The sequence below is a fragment of the Brachionichthys hirsutus genome, chromosome 8, assembly GCF_040956055.1.
Source record: "Brachionichthys hirsutus isolate HB-005 chromosome 8, CSIRO-AGI_Bhir_v1, whole genome shotgun sequence".
In the NCBI taxonomy this organism is placed as follows: Eukaryota; Metazoa; Chordata; class Actinopteri; order Lophiiformes; family Brachionichthyidae; genus Brachionichthys; species Brachionichthys hirsutus.
The window spans coordinates 6,346,297-6,372,918 of record NC_090904.1 but is presented as its reverse complement, the minus strand read 5'-3'; the positions used below and the strand labels follow the sequence as shown (position 1 = coordinate 6,372,918).

At 40.1% G+C, this 26,622-nt stretch overlaps 5 protein-coding genes across 8 annotated transcripts; 3 read left to right on the top strand and 2 right to left on the bottom strand.

The window, feature by feature from the left end:
* The first annotated feature begins 812 nt into the window (after window positions 1-812).
* Window positions 813-2,340, top strand: cenps (centromere protein S). The gene is made up of 5 exons (XM_068742195.1): window positions 813-842; window positions 1,033-1,156; window positions 1,897-1,930; window positions 2,009-2,075; window positions 2,222-2,340. Exons 1-5 carry the CDS (start codon window positions 813-815, stop codon window positions 2,330-2,332), a joined length of 366 nt encoding a protein of 121 aa, XP_068598296.1. The 3' UTR covers window positions 2,333-2,340.
* A 2,027-nt stretch (window positions 2,341-4,367) lies between these two features.
* Window positions 4,368-6,551, bottom strand: tardbpb (TAR DNA binding protein b). 3 transcript variants are annotated; one of them, XM_068742192.1, is made up of 5 exons: window positions 5,884-6,551; window positions 5,513-5,676; window positions 5,236-5,385; window positions 4,953-5,123; window positions 4,368-4,862 (listed from the first exon to the last, which is right to left on the bottom strand). In XM_068742192.1, exons 1-5 carry the CDS (start codon window positions 6,122-6,124, stop codon window positions 4,368-4,370), a joined length of 1,221 nt encoding a protein of 406 aa, XP_068598293.1. In that variant the 5' UTR covers window positions 6,125-6,551. The 3 variants fall into 3 exon arrangements, with proteins under 3 accessions (XP_068598293.1, XP_068598295.1, XP_068598294.1); XM_068742194.1 differs by having other exon boundaries at window positions 4,953-5,138; window positions 5,245-5,385; XM_068742193.1 differs by having other exon boundaries at window positions 5,245-5,385.
* A 946-nt stretch (window positions 6,552-7,497) lies between these two features.
* Window positions 7,498-16,908, bottom strand: gnb1b (guanine nucleotide binding protein (G protein), beta polypeptide 1b). 2 transcript variants are annotated; one of them, XM_068742924.1, is made up of 11 exons: window positions 16,832-16,908; window positions 13,186-13,294; window positions 13,038-13,076; window positions 12,855-12,961; window positions 12,574-12,637; window positions 11,474-11,636; window positions 11,106-11,172; window positions 10,801-11,002; window positions 10,439-10,655; window positions 10,119-10,234; window positions 7,498-9,121 (listed from the first exon to the last, which is right to left on the bottom strand). In XM_068742924.1, exons 2-10 carry the CDS (start codon window positions 13,240-13,242, stop codon window positions 10,128-10,130), a joined length of 1,023 nt encoding a protein of 340 aa, XP_068599025.1. In that variant the 5' UTR covers window positions 13,243-13,294; window positions 16,832-16,908; the 3' UTR covers window positions 7,498-9,121; window positions 10,119-10,127. The 2 variants fall into 2 exon arrangements, with proteins under 2 accessions (XP_068599025.1, XP_068599024.1); XM_068742923.1 differs by lacking the exon at window positions 16,832-16,908 and adding an exon at window positions 16,559-16,650.
* A 2,197-nt stretch (window positions 16,909-19,105) lies between these two features.
* LOC137898797 (calglandulin-like) lies at window positions 19,106-21,247 on the top strand. Its single transcript, XM_068742848.1, has 5 exons — window positions 19,106-19,136; window positions 19,302-19,476; window positions 20,287-20,431; window positions 20,692-20,792; window positions 21,066-21,247. Exons 1-5 carry the CDS (start codon window positions 19,134-19,136, stop codon window positions 21,107-21,109), a joined length of 468 nt encoding a protein of 155 aa, XP_068598949.1. The 5' UTR covers window positions 19,106-19,133; the 3' UTR covers window positions 21,110-21,247.
* Window positions 21,248-22,912: 1,665 nt separating this feature from the next.
* c8h3orf18 (chromosome 8 C3orf18 homolog) lies at window positions 22,913-24,906 on the top strand. Its single transcript, XM_068742940.1, has 4 exons — window positions 22,913-23,248; window positions 23,654-23,679; window positions 24,031-24,160; window positions 24,826-24,906. Exons 1-4 carry the CDS (start codon window positions 22,970-22,972, stop codon window positions 24,904-24,906), a joined length of 516 nt encoding a protein of 171 aa, XP_068599041.1. The 5' UTR covers window positions 22,913-22,969.
* Window positions 24,907-26,622: the final 1,716 nt, after the last annotated feature.

The window sequence follows — 26,622 nt, the reverse complement described above, 5'->3', positions numbered from 1 at the left end:
CTTCAAGCTATTCTAACAAGTCCAGTTGCCTTTATTCAAAAGTTCCAGAATGAACTGGATCACTGGGAATCTACACAGACGGTTAATGGAGCACAAAGTTACCAACCAAACCTCCTGTTCTTGATTCTCATAATTGTTGCCTTCCTCTGACAATCTTAATCCGGTCATTTTTGTTTAATAAATAAACATGACAGAAATCTGATTTGAACAATTTTTAAAGCATACTTAAGAATATTCTATTTTTCCATATGAGCTGAGGTACATCAAACAATATTGTTTGTTTCCTAACCTTTCTAAATTGTGATTTCAGTGAACAAAAGAGGATGTTCGTAAATCTTTTGTGAAAACCATACATCTGTGAATTCTGTGGTTCATAATTAAATTAATGATGAACTGAGAAATGCATTAATTCTTAACCTTTTAAGAATTCCATTGATTACTTCAAATATTAATACAAAAATTAAACGCTACAAAATTGCGTCATCTCGATATTCCATGTTCGCTGAGTTTATATTGTTTATCGGAGTTGTGCGCTTTAATGCGTACAGCGTGCAGTACCTCCTCCGGACCACGCTGTGGCGCTATAACGTGGCGATTTAATGCGCACAGGGTGCAGTACCTCCTCCGGACCACGCTGTCGCTATAACGTGGCTTCAATACGAGTTTTTGTTGGTGAACTCGTGCCGCGAAGTTTGTTTTACAGCGGATTGAAATGTAAATAAGAACGTCTGCGTTGTCCATTAAAGTTTTTACAGCTTAATAGTGGCTGTTGTGAGAAACCAATTTGTGATTTTGTGTATCAACGCAACAACATGTCTGATGAGAACGACGAAACACGCCAGGTAAGAACAATAATAATATATCGAAGTATGTGGCAGCTCGTCAGATTAGGCTAATATCGTTAGCCGGATATCTCGGGAGTGAAGCTGAAGCAGTGAACAGGCGCCATTAAAGGCTTAGCATGGCCATTGCCGTGGAGATGTTTGTAGCGCAACACTGACTCGTTTCATCTGGGTGGGCTCTCCATTGTAGCGGTTAAAGGCAGCGCTCCATTGTGCTGTGGGTCGGATGTGTCAGAAGATCGGAGAGGACCACCGGAGAGATTTCAGCCGACACGTCGTAGCTGCGATAGCCGAGACGACGTTCGGACAGTGCGGTGGGTACCGGCACAAACACGGGGTCTAACTTTAACATTGTTTATACATGATAGTTCATCAAACGCAGCTTTAACCTGAGATGTACCGTCGTCATGCGTGTGGCTTCAGTTTAAGATGGTAATCTTTGGTGTTAATACCCCTGAGAGCTGTTTATTATAATAAAATAATCTACTACAAAATGATCTTATCAGGTTTATCGGGAAGGCACTAAGTTTGTTTGAAACCCTCAAACCAACAACTTTAAATGTCAAATAAGCAGGAAACAAATACAAAAACACGATACTGAAATAAGTCTTGTTCTTGTGAAGTTATATTTTGCTTCCTACTGTACTTAAAGACATAAATCCAACCAGGACTCACTTATTGATCAGTTATTTAGTGAATCTGAACATTTTGAGTCGACCAACAATGTCGATGCGTAACGTTGACGTCTCAGATTGATTGTCCTCACACTGTAAACAAAGCTTTTGGTGCTGAGTATATATATAAATATGAAGAATTCAAAGCAATGGCAGCTCTGCTGATTGTTTTGACTGAACCTCTGTTGGTTGGTACTGAAAATATATAGGAAGCCTCTTGATGAAACATCAAACCCATTGCATCGCCTTACATTCAACCTTCAATTACTTTTATTTAACTCTAATATTCTGACAGATGTAGACAAAGTATTGGTAACAATATTCATCTCATGATTGCCAATAAGAATTGGACATTAACAGCTTGCTCCCGCTCTTTGCAGATATATTTGCTAAGGACCTGGAGGCCTTTGCTCGGTGAGAATACTCATTTGTATTTTTCCTGTACAATAATTTTTTTTGTAATCTTATTCAAATTCTCAATTTTGATTTCAGGCATGCAAAGAGAAGCACAGTTTCTACAGAAGACGTCAAGCTGCTAGCCCGCCGCAGCACCGTATTAGTGAGTTATTTTCACTGTATAGTTACACACTTGTGGCAAATGCAAATCAAACACGCATTCCCATCCTCACACTCCAGACTGGAACCGTGTTGTGCTATATTTTACAGTAGGCGGCACATTTAATGTTTGATTTGCCTTTATTTCAGTTCAACTACATACAACATAAAAGTGAGGAACTGAACCAGGAGCAGAGAGAGAAAAGGAAGGGCGCTGTGAGGAAGAGGAGCAGAGACACTGAGGAGGAGAGCAGAGAGTAAGGACAAGACACCGGCAGGTCTGCAGGCGTCTCATTTCCGTCCTCCAGAAAAAGAACTGAACTCTGAATAAAACATGACTCAACAAAAACTGCTCTGTCTCATAGCTTTCATGCATTTTCGTTTAATATCATGAGCTATTTGAACGAGTTATTTAACGAACAGTTCATGCAGCTTGCTCCTGGTGCCAGAGGGGTTTTACTATGGAGACAAGGTAAAGATCTTTAGGGCCCCAAACCGGCCACAAAAACAACACAAGGTGGTTTCATTTAGAGCGCCAGCCTGAAAGGTGATTATGTACTTATACAATCCAATGCAGCTGCCATGACCACTCAGAATAGGGAGAAACATTCAGCATCCCGCTACCCCCGACTTCAGTACCTACCAGAATTATATTTCTATTTGATATGGTCCACATAAATGCAATATTAACCTAATAAACTCCAAATAATGGCGGAGCAATGAATTGGTTAAACTTACCGGTGTCTTTAACGGCCACGTTGCGTTGAGGACCAGCTAAAAGTCCAACCAAGACTCAGCAATGCACCCATTGGTTCTTATTCCTTTAGCCAAACTAAAACATTGCCTTTAGTGATGTCATATTACTGAGAAAAGTCACTAACAAATCATGAAAAGCAGCAAAAATGACAGGTACTACCCCGCGTCCTGTCTGACAAGGCCACACACTGAACGTGTCGGGACTTCCGTCTTCATCCTTCAGAACGGACTTCAATCAGGGTTCAAACGGAGACCTCGACCAGCAGAGCCCAAGGTCCCTAAATATGTGAATCGAATTAGAGGGTTTGTTTTTATTGCACAAACCGACACAAGTAATATGAACTAAGCATCTAATTCAAATGATCTTTATTGGACAACCCCCTCGAATTGAACACGTTTTATAAACACCTCGGAAACGATATGCGCCGCTGGGAACCATTGGACACACAACTCCACGTTCTCACACCATCTCACTCGCGTCCCCCAGAGTCTTCGGCAGGTGTCATACACAGCAAGAGCACACAGATCAATCCAGAAACATGAAAGCACACACCATACAGCATTCAAATCGGGTAATACAGGCAGTACAGATATTCAGCACAACATTCCACTACATTGTCGTATTTCTGCACTTGAGTGACATTAAAAGGAGAAGCTGGCAGATTAAAAAAAGAAAAAGGAAAAATCTTGATGTTCTAACGAATGAATGTCCATCTTAGGAGAGGTGCTGGTCGCATCTGCAGCTTCCACTCACACACGCAGAAAGCAGTCAAATGGGGCCCTTTCACCGCACAGCCAGTCCGTTTTCACGCGCCTCCGCTCGCTCACTCATCGCTTCATCCTTCGCCACAAGCCATCCCCCAATCGCACTCATCAGTTCTTAAAATGTCAGTTGCGCGGTTCGTTCCATTTCAAAAGTGGATAAAAATGAAAACACCCACCGTCTCATAGAACATGCGGAGCGAGGCCGTTTTCTTTGATGGCATAGCATTTACAGGTGGGAAGAGGGAGAATGATACCGATATCACCCCAAGAATGCTGACGCCAAAGAGGAGTTTCCTCGCAGGGAAATGGAAGAGAGGTGAACTGCAGAAGAGATTTCAATGAAGGCTTTTTCCAAAGGACTTGGACTACAAATTAAGTTGCACTTAAAACATTTAGGTTTCAACCAGATTCTTACAAATGCACGATTGCCTTGAAAATTGTTGACAAAGTCGGGCAATGCTCCGCCCACAAACATTTGTGCATTTTCAATATGGTTAACAGATTTTTTTTTTTTTTTTTTTTTTTTACAATACATGCATGAGAGAATCCAGTTGAAATGGATACAAACAAGTGAGATGAGAAATAACACTTGTCAGACTTCGCAGCAAACAAATTAATTTCAACATTCTAAATTAAGTCTTTAGCCAAGTTTCCCCCCCAATCGTACAAAACGTCTTCCACAAAAGTGTTAAGTTTTCAGATACGCATTAATACCAGAAAGAAATTTTTGAAAAAACTCATCCTCGTCACAATACTTACCAGACAAACACTTAAATCACATCCCCCACCCAGAGGACTTCGACTCCATGCTGGACCCGAAACCCGAGCCGAACCCACTGCTGCTGGCTCCCGAGTTTGACCCCGCGCCCCACCCGAGACTAGCTGGGCTCGCGCCGTAGTTGCTGTTGCCCGAACCGAAAGACTGACCCTGGTCCCTGCTAGTACTCGACCCACCAGAGGTGCTGCCCGGGGTGGACGTCTGCTGCTGGCTAGCTAGCATACCCATCATCCCCCAACTACTCTGCAGAGCGGCCTGAGCAGCAGCCATCATAGCAGGGTTCAAATTGAAAGAGCCGAAATTGGCCAGACTACTGTTGGAGCTGCTCCCTCCCAGCCCGCTACGGCTGCTACCAAATGCCTGAGCTCCGAAACCGTTTCCAAACCGTGTCGTGCGCTCAAACTGCCTGTTTCCATGCTTGGGTTCAGCGTTTGAGATGTGAACACTGACACCTTTGATTATTAGGTCCTCCCCACAGAGCGCCTGGGCAACCTGCGAAGAAAACAAAACACAGATCAGGTGACCCGGACAGTCGCACAACGAACGCCATCGAGCACTTTACGCATATTTAGCATTCGATACCTGATCGTCTGCAAACGTGACAAAAGAAAAAGCCCGAAACGGCTTGGGGATGAAGACGTCGGTCACTTCGCCGTACTGCATGAAGAACTGCCGGAGGTCATCCGTGGTCATGTCTTCAGTGCAACGGCCGACAAACACTTTCCTACTCCTCAGCGGCTCGTCAAGGCCTTGCTGTAAAAAAAAAAAAAAAACAACAACAACGGAGCAATATCTCAGGTTATCGATTACCGGCAACAAAATGTTAGCTATTTGATGGCTGTAGTAGAAAGTGCGAGGACATTACCATATTCACCTTCGAGTTAGGGAGCTTGCAGTCGCACCATCTGCCATCAATCATGTGCCGCTGGGAGACGACCTTTTCTTGAGTCTCATACTCCGTGAACCTCACGAAGCCAAATCCCTTTGAGTTTCCAGTCTTGGCATCTCGTTTGACCTAAAAAAATAAATAAATTAAAAAAAAGCATCCAATGATGCAGAGTTTTTTAAGCTCGGTCTGTAAGAATACCTGCAGTCTGCTTGAAAAACGGATGCGTATTTATTTAATGTGACCAACATCTCACCTGAACCATGATGACCTCTCCAAACGTACTAAAGTAATCTTTGAGGTCCTGCTCAGTCGTTTTCCAAGGAAGACCAAGTACGATCAGGTCGGACGTCTTCATGTCACCCCTCTTCATCTTCACAGCAGAGGATGCATCGATTTCTTCCATCTTCCTTTTGTTGTCTAAAATGTGAGAAATAAAAAGAGACTGAATATAATTCCACCTGACAAACCACCGTCACACACGCGCGCGCGCGCGCACACACACACACACACACACACACACACACACGCACGCACACACACACACAGCTTGAGATTACTACAGCATCTCTATGTACACTTTATTGGATAGACGTTTTTGATTTAGTAGCAAGAGTTTCTATTTACCTTTGGGATAATTCACTACGAACACGACGTTCCCCCACCCGTTCTCCGGCGGGTGCAGGATCCCTTCCACGAGACGCACGCCCCGCATGCACTGAGACACGGGGCTCCTGAACCGAAGGCCACACGCTCCTGGAAACTGTGCAGCCACTGTCGAAAGCAGAACAGTGCCATCGTCTTCGGACGGAATCTCCATTGGCTCCTCGTTTTCCTCCTCCGCCACGCGAATGTACACTTCGGCCATTTTTTCCCCCGCGAAGGCGACACTTATTTGCTTACGAAATTAGACTGATTAGCAGCGGCTAGCCTGAACCTGTACGGCTAGGCCCGACTGTTTAGTTTTAGAGATAGACGCTTACAACCGAAATAGAAAAAGGAGATCTGAAATGTCCTCTTTAAAAAAAAAATCCCCCAATAATAATAAATATTCGGTAACAATATTCAAGTTCGTTTGCATCGAGCTTGACCGACCGAACAGTCCCTTTGTTTAATGGACACCGTGCGTTCCCCCTGCTGCTGAGTGAGAGCTGGCTCCGCTAACTGGATCCGGGAAGACGGGTTTATCTAAATTATTTACTTAATTATTTGCATTATCTAACTTCAAGAAGGTCCTTTCGACCCAAAAACATTAATATTTTCACACGCGGCGAAAACAAAAACCATTCACGGAAGGCCTGTCAAAATGGCACAATCTTTACTAAAAAGGAACTACGTCATCGGAATGGACGGTTTCATTTTATGGCGTTTATTTTTTTAAATATGTTTTATATATAGGCAGAAGTCTAATAGTTCGTTTATGTACAGATTAGAACTGTCACACCTAACATATTACCTTTTGTTTATAATGCAATACATACCAACGATGTATAATTGATAATTGTATTATGTTCCCCCCTCCTCCTTTTACGGAGTAGTATAGTCGACCTGGCAGTTTCCGTTAGAAAATGGCGGCTTGCTTAACTCTGCCTGAAAATGAAGCTGACGCTCACTTTAGATGTATCGACTTCAGAGACTGGATTCAGACATTGTATTACAAATGTTACAGCATCTTACGATAATGATACGAACAGTAACAATTCAGTTTCAAATGGATTTCTGTGATATACCAAGGAGACAATTTGTTGTTAGTCTTTAGCTCCTCCAATGACATTGTTCATAAAAAATAATTAGGAGCATGTTACCAATGCAGTGATAAAATACTGTTTCAACGCTATTTAGCGATATCGCCAAGCTGATGGTAAAGGAAAAAAATATGCATAATTTTCATAGTTACCCATAAATAATCAGCCCACAAAACCCTTTTAAAGATTAGCCTAATCTATGAAGTATTTTCTGTTACCTAAATCAATCATACAATAGCCACTCCCTCATACAATACTCAAAAAGTACTTCAAATTAATACCACTGTATTTTTAATTATTTAATGGAAATTAAAGCAAGATGCTTGCTCACAATCATTGTCTAGGATATAAAATAAGTACAGCTAAACTGCACCCTTTGAATGCGACTGGTCCCTGTCATTCAAACCTTCGTGACTGCTGCTCTCCCTGCACACTAGTGACAAGCTACGTAAAACTAGGGAGCGACAGAATTATTTTCAATTCAGCAACCACAAGAGATCTCAAACAGCTGTTTATTACATTTTTCAATCAATAACAGTACAATTTAGTACAGTATCTATCTTGCATCCAGCTCACCGCGTAACACCAACAGACCAAAATGAATTACAAAAGGTGAAAAGGTACGCAAGGGTGCAGAGCTCTAGAATATTGAGAAGAGGGAATCCATCTGTTTAATTGCATTTTCACTTGTGGCCACACACACAACTACATCACATTTATTGTACATCGTTGCAGAAAGAAAAAGGGTGAAAATATGTCACAATGTTAACAAAAGTGCTTCTGTATACAGCGAAATGCCATTCAGATGGTCTGGTTTTCAATTTAAGGCCAAGAGAAAAAAATATACAAAAGATCTAGCATGGACAGTTGGGCAGGATTTTTGTTCCATTGACTAAAGATTCCAGGAAGAAGAGGATATTCTCACAATGATTGTTATAATAAAAAAAAAAGGCATCAATCAAACTGGGAAGCATAATTTACACAAAGTATGCAAGCCATTTTAAGTTCCTCTATTCCTGCTCACTCTGGTGCATAGCATTACCAGTATTAATCCATGATATAGGCAGAGTTGGAGCCAAAAACAAATTGGCTTCTATCAAGTTCAATCAATCCTCCTCAGAAAACAAAGAGGGGGAAAAAAAAGAGAAGAATTTTGCACCATTGAAAGCAAGTTTACAGCATGCATGTCTAAATTAACTCATGACAGAGAAAAAAAAAATGAATGTCTTAAAACATCCAACCATTATTTTTCAGACAATGATTTATACATTTCATTCACAGAGTTGAAGCTGCAGTCCTAAGCAAAGGAAGTGTCTGTTTAGTTAGGTGAGGCATTTCTCTCAGAGTGGATACTCAACACCCCCCCCCCCCCCCACATCCATATAATAAAATCCAGTCATACCCACATTATCTCAGTCTACCTTGATAGTCCACCCCTTCCCATCCAAAATCAAAGGCATGTACAAGAACTAAGGGGGTTAACCGTTTTAGGCTTCTCATAACTCCTTTTGTAATGAAATGAGCATTCATAACTTATAGCATGTGCTCGGTTAGGTAACAGAGTATTAGTTGAGAGGCAAAGCTTCATGTGCAAAAGGCTGTGATGAAACAAAAACAGCTAGTATATAAATACACCGTGGACATTTTGAAAGCTGCTTGTGTAATATGATTCAAGCCTTTACTTGCTGCATGTTTTCTCTTGTCTCTTACATGATTAGAAAGACGAGCTGTAATTCAAACGTATCTAAAACATGACAAAAAGAAAGCGATCAGGAATAAACCATGAGTAGAATTCTTTAAAAAAAAAAGTTAAATAATTTGTACAATTGCACTCCAACATTTGCTTTCAAGATGCACACATTTGCGTGGGATGATAGTGTTGCTTTTTCTTTCAAGGTAACATAGAATGGCCAAAAAGGAATGCACAAGCTTCTGATTTGATACCACAGCAGATCCTTTCTTAACTAGGTGATAAACAATTGTGCTCTTCTTTGTGTAGGAAAGGCATTGGTTTCCCTTCGTTTTTGTGGTGTCCACGTCAGTTTAAACAGTGTTGAAGAAGATGTGAACATTCTGAAGTTGTGATGGTCTTCCAGTCAACTTTAGAGTTAGAAGAACATCTGGGGAGGGTGGGGGGGGGAAACAAAAACAAAACATTAAAAAAAACAGAATATAAGATGATCTAAACATTAGCCTTCTTTGCAATGTAAGGAGCCTGACATACAATCACTGGTCTTGGAGGATGTTCATTCAGTTGTTTTGTATTAGAAATGCAGATCACAGACATGCCACAAAAATAAAGTCACTTAAAATGAGCCATCATTTATGTCAATCCATTTGGTGCCAAAGCTCTTCAAGGTGTGAGCACTCGTTTAAGTGCAGACTAAGAAACAGATAAACTGAAACCGGTGTTAGTTTTGGAAATGTGCCTTTACAGGGTGATTGCATGATCATCTCAGAATTTGATGATTCCATATTTCCTCCTTCCCTTCTTTTTCAGGGTAATTTATAACTGATTTAGAGTGAAATTATTGATAAAAAAATTTAAATACTCAGATTTATAGTAAGCCAACATGTTTAATGAAAAGTTAACCTCTGAAAACGACACCAAAAACTTTTCATTTCGACTCGAACATGCCGCCATGAATTTGTGAAATGAAATGCTATGATTTCCCTCATTGGTCTCAATCATTTCATATTCAAGTGCGCTAAAGTTGTGATTTTCCCCATTTGCAGAAAATACATTGCTAAATTGAGTTAAGATAATTTTCAATGACAATAAAAAGGCACCTAACCACCCACAACATTTTCTCAGCAGATTTAGACGATTCACAGAATTGATCAATTTGAATTCAAATCGACATCAGTCTGCAAAACAGTATCTTTTTCCAAGTCTGACAAATCGATTCCTATAAAATCAAGTAGAACTGAAGTTTTAAACGTATTATTATTACCGTAAACATTTCCACAACATCAAAGCAAAAACCAATCACCTTTTTTTTTTTTTTTTTTACCGCTGCAGTTGTCCCGATCTGCATCTAGAGTTTACGTAAAATGTCGATGCAAGAACTCAAAACCAAGTGAAACATTTAACACGAGAATACAAACAACAAATACCTTCAGTCTTCAATTCCAGATCTTCAGAAAACTGTCCCAGGATCCGGTTGCAACGGCCATACCATCATCAGTAACCCCCAGGCAGCTAACACGGTTATCATGTCCAGCTAGCACTCCTAAAAAGATTTGAGGCAAAGGATGAATTTCTGTTATCTGTAGCTCTGTTATGGCACTCATACAACTACATCAAGAGTTAAACAATTTAAGTCAATGGGACTAAAGCCAACACGCAAACAAGCATATTTGATCTGATTCGTATATATATTTTGGTTCTTTTGCAACATGCAGCCACCATTCAAGATTATGCTTCAAAGACTTACCAGCACGGTCAGCTTTTAGTGTATCCCACACATTACAGTTGAAGTCATCATATCCTGCCAGTAGAAGACGGCCACTCTTTGAGAATGCAACAGAGGTGATTCCACATATGATATTGTCATGAGAGTAGATCATTAATTCCTGATCAGCACGCAGGTCAAACAGTCTGCAGGTGGCATCATCGGAGCCCGTGGCGAAGGCATTGCCATTAGGGAAGAACTAAAAATCACAGAAGAAACAATTAATGCACGAAATTCCCCTCAGACAAAAAGTAAATATTTAAATTGGTTTCTAAAACAATTCAAGTCCCAAAGTGTGTTTTCATCTAAAAGAAACGCGTTTAAATACACACAGAACATCTTACACAGATGGCATTGATGTCAGACTCATGGCCGGTGAATGTCTGCCTACACATGCCTTCTCGAACATCCCAGAGTTTAGCAGAGGCATCACAAGCACCAGAGACAAATAACCGCGAGTCAGGGGCCAATGACAGGCTCATGACGTCGCCTGTGTGTCCAGCAAATGTTGTTGTCTGCTGGCCAGTCTCAATGTCCCAAAGGGCACTATTAAAGACCAAAAAAAGTACAATGAAGATCACGTACACGATTTGTTTACCGCACACACCTTTGCATTAAATGTTTACTTGATGCAGGGAATCAGACTCACCAAGTGGTGTCTCCAGAGCTTGTAATAATCTGGTTGTCATCAAGAAAGCGACAACAGGACAGGTATCCTGAATTCAAAGAATAACAGTGCAGCTATTAGTATTAGGGAACAGGGCTAGAGGACGACCCAGGAGAAGATACATGGACGTAGTGAGGGAGGACATGAGTGGCTGGTGTTGGGGAGGACGATGCAAAGGACAGGGTGAAGTGGAGAACGTTGATTTGCAGTAGCGACAAGCCGACAGTACAGTCGTAGTTGCTGCACGAATTGAAGATTTGCATCAGTATTTCTGTGGCTCCTTAGATTGTTTTGTCAAACACTCAAGAATATATATGAAAAACAACAACAACTGAGATGAGGCTATATACCTGTATGTCCAGCAAGCTCACGGCTAACACGTACATTGCCCTCACGCGTTTTCAGGTTGTAAATGGAACAGATGTTGTCTAAGCCACCACAGGCAACATAATTTCCTGAAGGTGCATACGCACAAGTCATGACCCAGGATGATCGAAGAGGAATAGCATGAACCTGCAACAGAAGTACCGAAACGTGTACAAAGATGACAATTTACATAATCAGAGAAAAACATGAACATTTAAAAAGTGTTCCCTATAACAGATTGGAAAATAATTGTCTATTTTTGCATAGTTTTTAACATCATAGAAATGTTTTAATCTCAATACACCATTATTATCTGGGCATATTAGTCTGATGCATCAATTACAACCTAAGGCCAAGTTTAAATTACATAGTTCAAGTGACAATTCTGATTTGAGTTTAAATATGGTCAGATCAGATGTGAATCATGAATATGTTGGCAGTAAAATGGTAAAAAAAAAAGCGTGGAATCTGATACTCAGCATTATCAATCTTATGTGCATCTGTCATCCAAAAAGGGACATATTGTAAATTCCCTGTCAACGCACGTCATACATCATTGAAATGAAATGGCGACAACTGGCCGAATCCCAGATATAGCCCATGACCAGATGGATCTAGGACAGTAGATTAGATCATTAACCACAGTTCATTCTGAACTGGACATTTTACTCGTCTCAGCCCAAACATTTCTGGCTGGATCCCGTGTGTGCTTGCAGGGTGTTGCCCTAAACTGCCAAGCAGTACAAATACAGATGACACTTATGACTCACTTTTGAAAGTAGATGCCAACAGGTAGTCCAAAAAATTAAATACATACATGGGCAACAATTGGGCATCAAAGCCTGTTGTGACTTTGATTGAAAAGCTTAAACTGAAGTTACAATAAACCAGGTCCATGTCAGTCATTTCTACCATGATTGTGCAGCAAGTTAAATAAAAATGCAGCAGCCTTTTTTTTTTCATAAATGTAGGCTATGTTGACACACCTCTTCCACAAAGCCTAAACTGTGACTTCAAACACGTTGCCCATCATTAACAGATTTCACCATTACTTCGTTTATTCCAGCTACGAAATGTAACCTACCTTATTTGTGGTATAGCTGTCCCAAATAATGAGTTTGCCATCTTGAGAGGCACTGACCAAAAGCCTGGATAAATCAGAACAGAGATATACACGGCACAAAAAAATAATTAAAGTTGTCATACTAAATCCATTACATCTGGAAAAAATCAGGAAACAACTAGGGAAATATCTGTCCAACAACTCCTAGATTACATACTCAATGCTCAATCGTTGCTCGATAATGAAGTAAGGACAGAATGCAGCAGCATACAAAACTCCACTCTCACTGGAAATTAGATTACCTGGAATCTGTTCCCCAATGCATGGCATAGATTTTAGCCAAATGACCCCGCAGCGTTCTTCTTGTACGCATCTGGATTCGGCCAACGGGGTCAATATTCGCTGTGATCTGTGAAACATTAAGTAAATCAGTAAATTTCAGACAAAATGCTTTGTAACTTACTGAAGAGAAAAGATCAGGTTACCTGTGATAGTGTCGCATCTGCACATGCTTTCCTGGCATCCTAAAAGAGAACTCATATTTGTACGTGGCAATTTATCCATCTTCATGCTAACTTGTTAAATAAATCATTAATAGAATATAATAAAAGCAGCTGAATAAATGTTACTCACTCTGATCTGATTTTTGAGCTGCTCCGCCTCTTGGCGCAACTGGTCCAATTCACTCATCTTATTCTGCTTTTTCAATTACCTTACTCCAGCTCCCAGGGCACTTGTTGATCTAAAAGAAAATGAAGAGAAGTACTTCCTTTATTCACTTAATCTTCTTTTAAATTTAATACTTCTCCACATCAATGTCCCCAATAAAATTCTGACAAACTATTTAAATAGCCAGTTAAATTCTGTTTAACCGTGACTCCTAAATCATCTGAAAAGCAGTTATCCCATTGGCCTCAATCCCTCAGTGTTCCAGTTAGCAATAAGCCACATATTAAAGTACCCAACATATTTTGAACGACATCAATTCACATGTATCAAACAAAATTAATGAATTCTCAATTAATCATTTCAGTAGTAAAGTTGAAGCTTTTAGAAAAAGTATTGATCATTATGACTGGATATACTCCAGTCATAATTACTTCATTGACATGGAAGATGATATCGGAATAAACTTAATGCAATTACAGGGAGAAAAATGCCGTCATAAGCCAAGTATTATATTTTAAATGCAATTAATATTTACAATATACAACATTGGTATCCCCTTACACTTACTAATCCATAGATAAATATGTAATTACGTACATCCAGTGACAGATTACCACAGTCATCTTGAAAACATTTACTTGATCTATTGAACTTCTCAAAATGAAATAAAAACCTTGACAAAGAAATGACATGCAGTTGTGATTAATTGCTCAAAAGAATTCTACTTGGAGCAATGTGCTTTCTGATAAATAGCGTAGATGAAAAAACAATAAATCATGAAATGTGCAATGGTATGAAAAATAATGGAATAAACTGGTCTTCTAATAGAAAATCTTCCAAAGGAAACAGTATTTCCCTCGTTGACCTCTGTGGATGATTACATGCTTAAGGAGTTCCTCCCTCATTGCTTCTCCTTTCCGACGGCCTGATCAGGGTCAGCTGACTGCATGCTAAACAAAGAGCAGTTGCAAACAGCCCAGAGTCAGACTGCTAGCTGTTCTAAGGTTACATAAGGCCAGTTGGTTCCTGATACTTTAATAGCGTCTCCGGTAACCCCACTTGAAATAATAGATCTCTCCGCAGTAGCATACATGTTTTCAAAAGGAAAAGATATTTACAGTATAAAAAGGTGATCACGCAATTCTTCATAGGTTTAAAGCTGGATAATAGAAAAGGACATAACGAGCAAGATCACTGAGCAGCGGTATAATCCTAAAAGCTAAAACCCCATCAATGCATCTCTAATCCCACCCATGCTCACCAACATAAACAGCTGGCAAAGCCAGCCCAAGCATCAGAAATATGTTTTCCTAATCATAAAAGGATATATTTAATCTCAAGTCTCTTACACACGCTTACAGGAAGTGCCTGGATTTACAAACTGCCATTGAAATTGCAATCCGAATTTAGTCTCTTCTAATTGTCCAGTCTGACCAGATGCTATGTGATTCATACCATCGCTGTAGTTTGCATTTTATTATTTTCATTACCTTACGTACATGTTGCACAATTGCACCGAAAAAAAATTCCTAGTCTGTGAACCCTCACCGACACTGGCAATAAACTGATTCTGATACCATTCTTAAAAATAAACTACAATGAAGCTGCATTTTCAATCATTCAAGAATTGTAATTGCACACGGACTAGAAGAATTTTGGTTGCACAGTAATGTAATCAAATTATCAGACAAGGAACAAAACAAAAACACATTTGCCACACAATATCTGTGCACAAGTTTGTATAACGTGTGTGGCATTAACTGACATGGCTACTGGGATTTGCCTACAACTGTAGGCTTGTTTGCATGTTATTTGAATGGATGTCGAAAGCGGTTTTGGCCTATCCGCTAGGCCTAGTTCAGACCTGGAATTTACATCCATCTTTGCTGACCAAATACACCAAATGGGAAGTAATCTGTGCCTTAATAATTCTCCAAATAATGCAATACATTAAGATAAATGTACAAGGATGGGCCAGGGAGGCTCCACATAGTTCAGTAGGAGATACGTAGCAATTCAGCTCCATAATGCCAAAATACTGACCTAGAAGATTATACAAGACCATAAACTGACATTTGCTTTATATAGACGAAAATAAGCCACATGTAATAATTATGATATGATTTGCACTGATGGAAATCTGAGAAGATGCGGCTTAACGCCATCTTGAACTGTGTGTGGTCGTTTCGCTTGCTAGCAGGCCTGAAACCAAGGCAGCGCCAGTATTCACGAGAGCTAACGAACTGGAGGATTCCACTTGCTATTGAACAAAGTCCGATAGTCGAGAGAGATCAATCAAAACACCGCATCGGCTGAATCCCAGACAATTCAAACCGATAATAGCTAGCTAAAACCCGAACCACAGACGCAGCAGCTCTTCCGAAATGAACGACACACGGAGTGCTATGCTAGTTAGCTTTTAAGCCAACACAGCAGGCAAACCTAGAGACTCGGCTTCCACAAATCCACTTACCTGCATGCCAACAATCTCGTTAAATCCGACAGTGCACAGTTGATTTGATTACGACGTACCAATAGACTTATTTGCTTATCTTATCCTGCAGCGGACCGGAGGGGCGGCGATGGCCTCTTCACTTCAGGAAGCAAGTAATGCAGTAACATCCGAGTGATCCCTTTTTAATGGTTAAATAGATAAATGCTGGTCATTCCTTGCTATATATATATCTTCCAATTATCTGACTGACCGTACAAATCGAGGAGGACTAACCAGCGTTAAGGGCGTAACACCGGCGCGGCCATGTCGTCGCAGGAAGGCTGCAAATATGCTAACTTATGAGTTGGGCTTGAAAAAGGGTGTTAACGCGGCTACAAGAACCGACGTCGACGTGTGACCAACATTATTCATAAACATGCATTTACAGTAATCGGCAGCACCGACTGCTCTCCTGTTGCTTATATGATATTCGTGTTAACGGGACCTTTATTTTCCAGCCCAACCCATTTTGTCATCGTCGCAGCCTTCTGATATGTTTAAAACACAAATCAGCCCAGCACCAACTGTCAAAAGCCTGATGCGCTTAAAATTAATTCTGGTCCAAAATGGGTCATTTCTTTAAACTACCATCTACCCAATTTTCTCGCCCCGCTATTGTATTTTAGGCCAAGAATCACCTCCGGTGGGCAATCACTGAAGTAAAGTCTTACTGGCTAGCCAACATAACGTTAGCTAATCACAGCAACCTCAGTGGCTAGGAAGGCTAGCTACCGCTCACCCCACCTCCGTAGTTTAATGTCGCCACAATTAATTGGGGAAACAGCGTTCCATTCACGGTGACAAACGATGAAGCGGCATTAGCGGCATTTTATTTCCCCTTACCTGATTCAATTTGAGTTAGTTCTGACGTTTGGCATTGACTGAAAAAACAAGACGGCGTCGCCCTCCCGATTCACGCATCAACTAACTAGCTTACTAACTAGCTAGCCACTGCTAGCTATATTTCGGCCCGGTCCAAACGCAGGTTTACGGCTCCGGAGCGCGACAACATCAGTAAACCAACCGGAGAGGGGAGGGGTAACTCACACCCACTAGCCTCGCACTGAAAACGGAGCCACGGCGCAAAGAAATGCTAAATTATCAAAGCCACTGTACCTCATTCAACAAGACGGCCTACTGTATCCTTCTTTTTTTTTTTTTGCCAGACTTAACATCTGCCCGTTTCGTAGTAGCGCTCTGGTCCGGCCATCAAACGACGAAGGGCGCGGTAACCCTGCAGTCAGCGCTGGGAAACCCCACGCCGCAGCAGTGATGGCGAGGGAAGCTTTGATCGATTGGTGCTCATCGAGCGACAATTTAATATGCTAACGTAATCAATTGCGTTCAATAATTGTATGGTTTATTTGGGTAATGGAGATAAATAAAAAAAACGTCCATAGTCCACTGCATTAGTTTTTTTTCTTTGCAAGTCAGTCTAGTTGAGAGGCCGGTGTGTAAGTCGTCCCCCAAATTGGTTCCCTAAAAAGTTTGTACAGTAGTATTATACCCAACAACAGACATTATCAGTATTACAAATATTATATTCTAGTATAACTTCATGTATTTCATAAATTGATACCATACACTTTGACACCCAGAAAGTTATCGGTCAAATAACCATCTACTAATGAAAATATACTCTACTCTACTCTACTCTACTCTACTCTACACACACACACACACACACACACACACACCGCCCTGAACAATCAATGGATGGACTAAAAGCCATCTGAAGGTTTGCTTTGGAATCTGATACAACAACATCAGCAAAGACCCGTAGTTGCGAGGTCGGGCCTCCACGGATAGAACTTGTTTGTCCAACATGTTCACAAACGCTAGATTGACTTGAGATCTGGGGAATTTGGAGGCCAAGTCAACACCTTCAGCTCATGGTTGAGCTCTTTATACCATTACATGTCATTGCTCTGTGGTCCAGGTCTGCAGTTGCTTTCAGTGGTGGACAGGCCTCAACCCATGCACTCTCACAGGTCTGTGGCTGGCGGCACATGAGTCTTCAGATCCTTTCTTGTCTCGCCAATTTCTCCAACAATTGATTATTTGCTGCCTAATATATCAGCCTGCAGATAGGAGCCTCCGTAAAATCAACATTATTAACTTCAACTATAGTTTTTGCCTTGTAATTTTCCAAGTTGATATTTTTATATTCTAGCTTTGACGATAGATTACATTCTAATTAATCACATGTGCTGTCATGTTATTTACAACATAGTTTTAGTTCTCAAACTGTTAATTCAATAATTCAAATCCCATTTATGCCATTTCATGTGTTGATATCAATAAGTTGTCTTCCCTTAGTACAGGGATACTACTAAATACTACTAAATACTTTTTATTGATTTTGTTTACAGCAGTTACAGTCTAACTGTAGTCTGCTGCTGGTCGCCCAGGCGATGTGGGTGAAGTGTCTTGCCTAAGGACACAACGAGTGTACACATGTCATAGGACGACCCTCTCAACCACTGCGCCAACATTGGCCCATTGATCATTTAATATGTGTAATTGTGCTGATGGGTCGAGCTAGCTGAAATTCAGATTATTATTTTTTTGATGTTGCCACTAGTTAAAATGGTGATATACCTGAAATAGTTTGGGACATAATAGCAATATCGGACAAACTGGTGAAACAATTGACATATTAAATACATTTTGTCAGTTACAGTCCCTTTTTCAGCATGTGGCAATGTGTGCATTTAACAGATTTGCTCCCACTTAACCTAAAGTAAAAGTTTAATCATTTCCACTGAAACTAAATTACTACTAGTCAGCTCTACTGATTAAATGTTAAATGAGTTGGTAAATTTCATAGTATTGAGTGGGTGAATGAGGCATGTGCTGTAGAATGGTGATGTCACTATAAACTAGAACACATCACATAAATGTCCATTTACAGAAGGTCATTAGAGGCATGTGTGAATATCTTAATGTCCCCATTACAGTGTTCAAAATAATTTCATGTCGTCGTATGTCTCCTTATTTGGGTGTCTGCTTGCATGAGAGTCACTGGGGATGCACAAACACCTGTTAATGGATAACAGCAAGATAATTAGAGTTCCCATGAGGGGGGGCCATGTGATGTGGAGGTCAGAAGAAGATTCCGATACTTTAAATATTGTGTTATCGTCTATTCCTCTTCTACCTTTAATTACTTAAAGACATCACTTTACAGTTTTGCCATACTGGTTATTTAAAATTCAATAGTTGAGATCAGTATCCAAGTATTTCTCATCGACGTTTCGTTTAGTGACTCAATCTTCTCCCTGCCATAAAAGGTCCTGAAGCCTGGTCTTCTAAGCTCTAGGGGAAAGCGTTAGAAATGTAGCAATGAGGAGGCTGAGAACATTGCTTTATTCTGCAGTAACAGCTTGTCCTTGGACGGGTTTGGACAGCCAGGAAAATGGTAAGAACCTTATTGCAAAGGAACTTCACATCCAAAATTGGTAATTACAGTGTATTTAATCAAAACAAAGTAATTAGAGAGGCTTCGCTGTGCAGATCTAAGCTCCTTTGATAAATATTTATAACTTCTGCTATCAGATAATACAACCCCCTGATTCTGTTCCAGGCCAGCCAGTTGACACACGAGCAGATCACAGAGTACAAAGGAGTTTTTGAGATGTTTGATGAAGAAGGAAATGGAGATGTGAAAACACAGGAGCTGGAAAGACTGATGAGTTTAATGGGAATCAATCCTACAAAGAGAGAGCTCTGCCAGATGGCCAAAGACGTGGACAAATATGGTGAATATAAGACTACAATGTAATGCCTTAATGAAAACATAAATGCATAATAATCTATATTCTGTTTGACTTTTCATCTTTTATGGCCAACTAGACTAATAGCATAAACACCTGACTTAAACTTTATTCATAATAAAAATTGTAAATGGAAAAACGAATCTGCCGTATATTATATTTCATATGATCTTAATTTATTGGTTCCAGTGTGACAGAAAGTTGATTCATTTTGCACCTTTGTGCTCAATCAAATTAAGAAATACAAATGTTTAATTCAGGAATGATTGTATTGCTGTAATACAATTAAGATTTAATAAAAATAAAAATAAATAGGAAGCCCCTTTGCAGCCAGTCAACACAGGACTAAAACATACAGAGAGCAAGAATATGATATAAAGCAAGGTCACCAGAACATTTATATAGGAGCAACTTCTTCCAAAATGCACAAAAAAGCATGATAATATTAATATAACAAAATATTCTATTTTTGCTTCAGTTCACTATGAACTCTGAAACGCTAGGTGGCAGTGTCTCACTATGTTTGAACTGTATTCTAGTGTTATGCCAGATTGTACTTAAACATTACCAAGTAAATAAATATATTTTTCCAAATGACCTCTAATGTACTAACTAGATGATCTCTAAAAATCACAGGATCACTAATGTACATATTTTATTTCCCATTATAACTAACAGTTGTGCTGTGTTATGCTTACATAAATGCATCTCTGTGTAAAAAAGGAAACTAAAGTCACCATGTGGCACACAAGCGATGATGCAATCTTTAAATGGGTTATCTTTGTGACATTTCAGGTAAAGGTATATTTAACTGTGACAGCTTTTTGGGCCTGATGGCGTTGTACCACGAAAGAACCAAGAACCAGGATGCCGAACTCAGAGCTGCTTTTAAAGTTTTTGACAAAGAAGCCAAGGGATACATTGACTGGAACACACTCAAGTAAGAACGAGTGATGTGAAGAAAAACAAAAAGCATAAACAGCTACCGGTAATACTAAATATATGATTATTTTTTTTACTAACTCATAATTTAACAAATTTCACATTGGACAATGTTGCATCATCAACGATGCCAATTAATTAATCATTTTGCTCCCAGTTTAATCCAGATAAATGAAATCAGAAAACTCAGTGAAGTTGAACATCAACCAGTTTATCTTTTCTCCATGTTAATGCTGGCTTGCTGCAATTGTCTTTCAGGTATGTCCTGATGAATGCGGGGGAACCTCTGAATGAGATGGAGGCAGAGCAAATGATGAAGGAGGCAGATAGAGATGGAGATGGAACAATCGATTATGAAGGTGCGGCTATGTTTTCATCCTCCAAATTACGTGATAACCTTGAACTTATTATATTCTTATGGTCTGAATATAATAAAAAATAAATGAAAGAAATGCAATATTTCAGATTGATTCAAGGACTTTCCATCCTGTTAACTATTGTTGTGTATTAAATGAATTAATATATTAGAAAAATATCCAAACAGATTAGTAAAATATATTTTTTAAAACTTAGTTTGACATAAATGGGACAATGATAACTCGCACTAATATTGCTGATTTTAAATCTTTCAGAATTTGTTGCCATGATGACGGGGAACTTGTTCAAAATGAGCTGAAGACCTTTAGGATATCCGGCAGCTGTTGTGAATGTGTCACAATTACACGACAACATTGTGCCGTTTCTGAATCATATTTCATGTTGTACAAATGAAAATACGTACCATCGCATCTGCGTCATTTTCAACTACAAATCGTTCACATTAAAGTGGGAAGAAAAAAAATCTGGTGATTTGTCAGTTATTTATTCTCTGTCCCTCGTAAATTCAGGTTGTCAAGTTAGTAACAGAGGAAACAGGCATCATAGGGTTAATGTCCTCAGACCTGCCACCCGGATGCAGTCGTCGTTCACCAGGTTTCTGACAGCATCTGGTGTGCAGAGCCATTAAATCCCATTCTCACCCCCTGCAAAGCCAAACCAGACAGCTGAGGGAGCCAACCGCATCTGTCATCTTGAAGCCATTAAACCAATTGTAGGTCGAAGGGGGCGGGAGCTCACTGCGCTGATCTCCATTTGCAGCATCCGAGAGCAGGTTCTGTTGTGTGAAATACAAGAAAGGGCAAGACAAGGGGAGCAGATCCTCGCTGGTGATCCTGAGGACGAGAAGGGGTTCTCTTGGAGGCTGTCGGGACAGGGTGCGTTTCCCTCTTCAGAGAAAATGGCTGTTTATTTCAATGTAAACAGCAGGAACAGTACCTGCATTGCTTAAAGGGGGACCAGAAGAGGAGGAGGAGGAGGAGACGGAGGAGGGGCAAGCTGCTAAAGGAAAGGCTGCCTCTTCCAATGAAAAAGCCCCTTCTCTAGCCAGCCCCGGCCTGCAAGCTCTCCCCTGGAGTCATACATGTTGTGTGTAAAGGTATGTAAGCTTCTCTAACCTGAGAGGACACACGAAGCTGGCAGGAATAGTGGCTCAGCTTATTGGCGAGGGCAGATGAGCGAGAGTGCATCTTGACTAAAAATAACACGTTATGTTAGTGACACACAGAAATGAGACCATGACCACATTCAGTCATGCTAAACACTGGAGGCTCTTTCTCTGGTGCAGTGCAAGGATTGTTAACTAGACAAACAGCAATGGCTGAATCCATTTGATGTTGTTTGATGCACATGTTCCTCATTAAGAGAAACAAGCAGACAGGATACAGTACGGCAAGAGGAATGGATCATATGTCTTTTCACTGCCTTCCTCTGTCATCATGTAAGACACTAAAATGAAAGCATGTCCATGGTTTGAAAACTTCTAATGCCTTTAGATTTTCAGGATAAATTGTCCTTCACGCTTATGGGATGTGGGGCTTGCAGCCTGTGTGTGCGGGACAGGCGTAGGCTACAGAAGTTTCATTTTTACATGTGTGAATGCGTTGCCAACTCATTCCCTTACAGCGTACGTTACAGAGTGCTTAGTAATACAAAGTATTTAATCAAGCTGGTTATGCTGCGACATCCTCCTCACTGGCACAGCGAGCTGAGACTTAAATGCAATCGAGAGCAAGGATCAAATAAAATAAATTACAATTATATTATCAATGAAGTCAAGCTAAATGGAAAGTTTAGCTTGACTTCATGTTTGGACTAAAGAAGCACATCACCTGTATGAATTTTAATTGATATTGGATAATATTTTTTGGCGCAATGATGACAATTATTATTTAAAATATTTAAAACTTATTTAAAAACATATTTAAAATAAATGTGATGGTCGGACACAGTCTGTCATATAAGCACAGAAATGGTAGAAACCAGTGGGGGATCATTTTGTTTCCACAGCACTATTCACACCTTTGCCAATCATACAATGTTTTATCTGGGTTTTAGATTTCAGTTTCCTGCTTCAGCAGACCTCAAACCAGAGGGAAGACACCTGTGGTGCAACAAAATCCACACAGAGATTAAGAACGAAGCCCAAACATCTCTGACCATGGCTGCAACTGCAGCAAAGATGACCAGTTTTCTCTCTACATCTGCCGCCACCACCACCACCACCACCACCACCACCACGATGCCCTTCTTCTCGACGGGCTCGAGGGCAAGAGACAACGCCACATCCAGGCCAACACTAATGACTGTTACTATGACAACAAACGACACCAGTTCCAATGGCACCACGTTTCCACAGGCGGTGATTGAGGGCTCAGGGATGGAAATGGTGCTGTTACCATTTGGTATCATTACTCTCATTGGCTTAGCAGTGGCAATCGTAAGTATTTCATAGATTTAAAGGGACAGTGTGTCAGATCATTATTTTAATTATCTGAACAATCCTTTTATACTGCTTCTGAATGGGCAGCAGGACTTCCTCGACGGAACCTGGCATGTTGTGACGTCATGTTACTACATTAGTTCAGAAGTTTAACTTTTCTTTTCAGCATTTTTAGCAGCCGCCCTAGCTCGGGAGGAAAGCAAACTGCAGCTGCACAGTGGACCTTTAATATTGTCTCCTTATAGAATATGATTAATAAATAAGTTGTGAAGTCTTGGCCTACTGCATCCTAGACATATTGAAATATGTTACTATGAAACACGTCCATACTAAATAAAAAGTATACAGACAAGTTACTTCTATCAATAACTTTCTTTCTGTCTCATTATCCGTCAATCCTAGATGCTGTATGTTCGGAAACGAAAGCGGTAAGTTCTTCTAAGTTTCATCTGCTGAACCCCAAAATGCATGACTCTTACTTCAACTTACTTGTTAAGTGATTTGCAAAGTGTTTGGAGAATCAGCGTCACTTACAGTATCACGTAAAGCGGCAGTTTTGTGTCCATGTCTAGCAAAAGGGCGCTGTATCAAAAGTTTAGTTTAAAAAAGCGGTGTTATTTTTGGAATCTATTGCCTCACATAAATGAAGCATCGGTCTGTCACAGGCCGACTGGCTGCAGTGGGTGTGAAGATAAAATCAGACATTAGGGAACATGAACTTTGCAAAGACGTGTCACTTGGAGGGGTTTGGTGACTGGTCTTTACCCCTCGTCCTACAGGTTGGAGAAGCTGAGACACCAGCTGATGCCCATGTACAACTTTGACCCGGCAGAGGAACAAGATGACCTGCTGGAACAGGAACTGCTGGACCATGGCCGAGAAAGCAGTCTCACGGGTCCCAATGCCAAGGTCAGCTGGAAGGGGTTCATTCACTTCCTTTTCTGACAGGAGAAATGAAACATTTCAAACATATTTTCACCTTAATGGAGAGATTTGACCAGCAGCATAGACTCTTTCATGTTTGTCATCACACTTTGAGAAGCACGATGAAACCTATGACGTGACAATCATCTCTTTTGTTCCATTCTTTGAATCGACTGTCTTAACTTATCTTTATTTTCTTTTATTCCTTTTATGTGTTGACAGTGGCATAAAAGGTAACATGGTAAAGTATTATTTGTGTGGCTTTTAAAACATCTTAAAACCTGCCCCCCCCATCCTCCTCTCAATAATTTAGCATTTGATGCAAAAAAAAAAAAAAAGTAGGTTTGAAATTTAGAATGGATTCTTATAATTTTTTTATTAACTTTCTAACACAGCTTTTTAAAGACACATTTGAGCTCAGGGCTTTCTTTTTCCATTCCTTTTCTGCTCCTTCAACAGCAAATATTTCAAGGCCATTGCATTCTGGTTTTATGAATGTGGCCTCCAGTAATAACACATTTATTCTGGTTTCAGTATTAAATCATTTTCTGTTCATCAGTTTTGAAAGTTAACAAATTGATTATGAAACAGCAACTCACCGTTACCGTTTCTTATAAAGCTGCAGTCACAATGTGATCTCCTCTCCGCAGACTCTCACAACCTCCCAGGGCACCATGCAAAGGCCCAGCCGCCTGGTCTTCACAGATGTAGCCAAAGCGCTCAATGCGTAGAAGCTCTCTTCCACCCGTTGCTTTCAGCTCGCTGCTGGCTTCGTTGACTCACAGACTGTCACTCAGGAGGGAAAACAGAAGGAGAACTTAACCACTTTTGTGAACAATCAGTGTTCGGGAGAACATCTTCATCATCAAGACACGTTGCATGGCAGCGGTGCGTGGATTAAAAAAAAAAAAAAAAAAGCATTATGTACGATCCCTCACTGTAATCATTTAATACACCAACGGAGTGTGACGCAGTTTTCTTGACCCAAGTGGTGTAATTCCCGTTAAAATGTTCGGTAGCCTGTCAGTGAAGTTCAAAGCTTCAATATATATTTCCACGTTTAGTAAGAGAGACGTAAATTTGTTTCGTGTCTCCCGAGAAGCTCGACCACTGGATGCATTGCCACTGTTGAGTGAAATATCCCATCACTGCTTAGCTTCTCCTTTCCTGACCAATGGAGTTTTTTTTTTTTTTTTCCTGTCTGTACACATTAAAAGTATTTAAAACAATTGGAACATGGGGGGGTTATCATGCATAAATGCGACAACTGAAAGGTGACAGGTGTGATACTTTATTGATAAGCGATAAAGAAGCAGAATAACACAAATCACAAAGTAAAGAATCATAACAAAATATATATCACAGGTTTGTGAGTTGTATTAATGAAGTGGATAAGGACACATCAATAACATAACTACAAGATGGTGTTAAAAGTAAATGCATACAAGATGATTTCTCAAGTTACACTTCAACTTTTCGACAGCTGAAAGTTGGATCAAGTACTGTATGTAACTATATAACTATCAGTAAGCTCACAAAACATTGTCCCCATATAGAGTAAATATCCAAACACAGCTCATGTAAAATAGCAAACATCGACTCGGCTGTAGTAAAATGAACAGGCACCCTTCAGTCTGACTGCCATTCATTATGGTGACATGACTGTAGTGCGATGAGATGAGGACTACAACAGTACAGGTTGGACAGTTAGTCGAGCATTTCATGATCTAAGCCGCCCGCAGGTCGAATGAACACGACTGGGTACGACTAACCTATGTTGTCCTCAGAGACTTCCCAGATCAGTTAGCATTTAGAGGTAGTCCAGAGGGCGAAACACGTCAATGCACTTGAACAAGACAACATACCTGTCAGTGAATTAAGATACCCCCCCGGCAGCGACATCGTCAACATTGCAGAAATCCATCAAAATACTGGAAAACAACACACCAGCGATAAAACAAGTAAGACTTCGGCGGTTAAAACGCCTAAAGCACCATTTACTCGATGGGGATATTCAAGTCATGTAAAACAACCATGGAAGCTGTGCATGATTACAGAGGCAGAACTGTACGAAGTTCTGGTGTCTGTTTAAAATGAAAGTTCATTTTCAATTGAATTGTCCCTTTAAGTGCAGAAACATTTCAAGTTGTTTTTTTTCCTAAAATGGGCTACAAATCTCACAGCCTTCGACTTTTAATTTACATTAAATATACATCTGGGAAGACAAAGACATCAATAGCTATATTACTTTAAAGGTATCTTGATCTATCAATTTGCCATTTATGATTTGTACTTTTTTTAAATGAATTAACCCAAAACATGTGGATTCTTCCAATTTGCCAAAACATTTTACACTTAAGCTTTAGTGACATCTTATGCAGATAAGTTGTCTTCATCACAAGGGGTACAATAGTTTTGATCCTAAAATACCATATAATAACCATTTC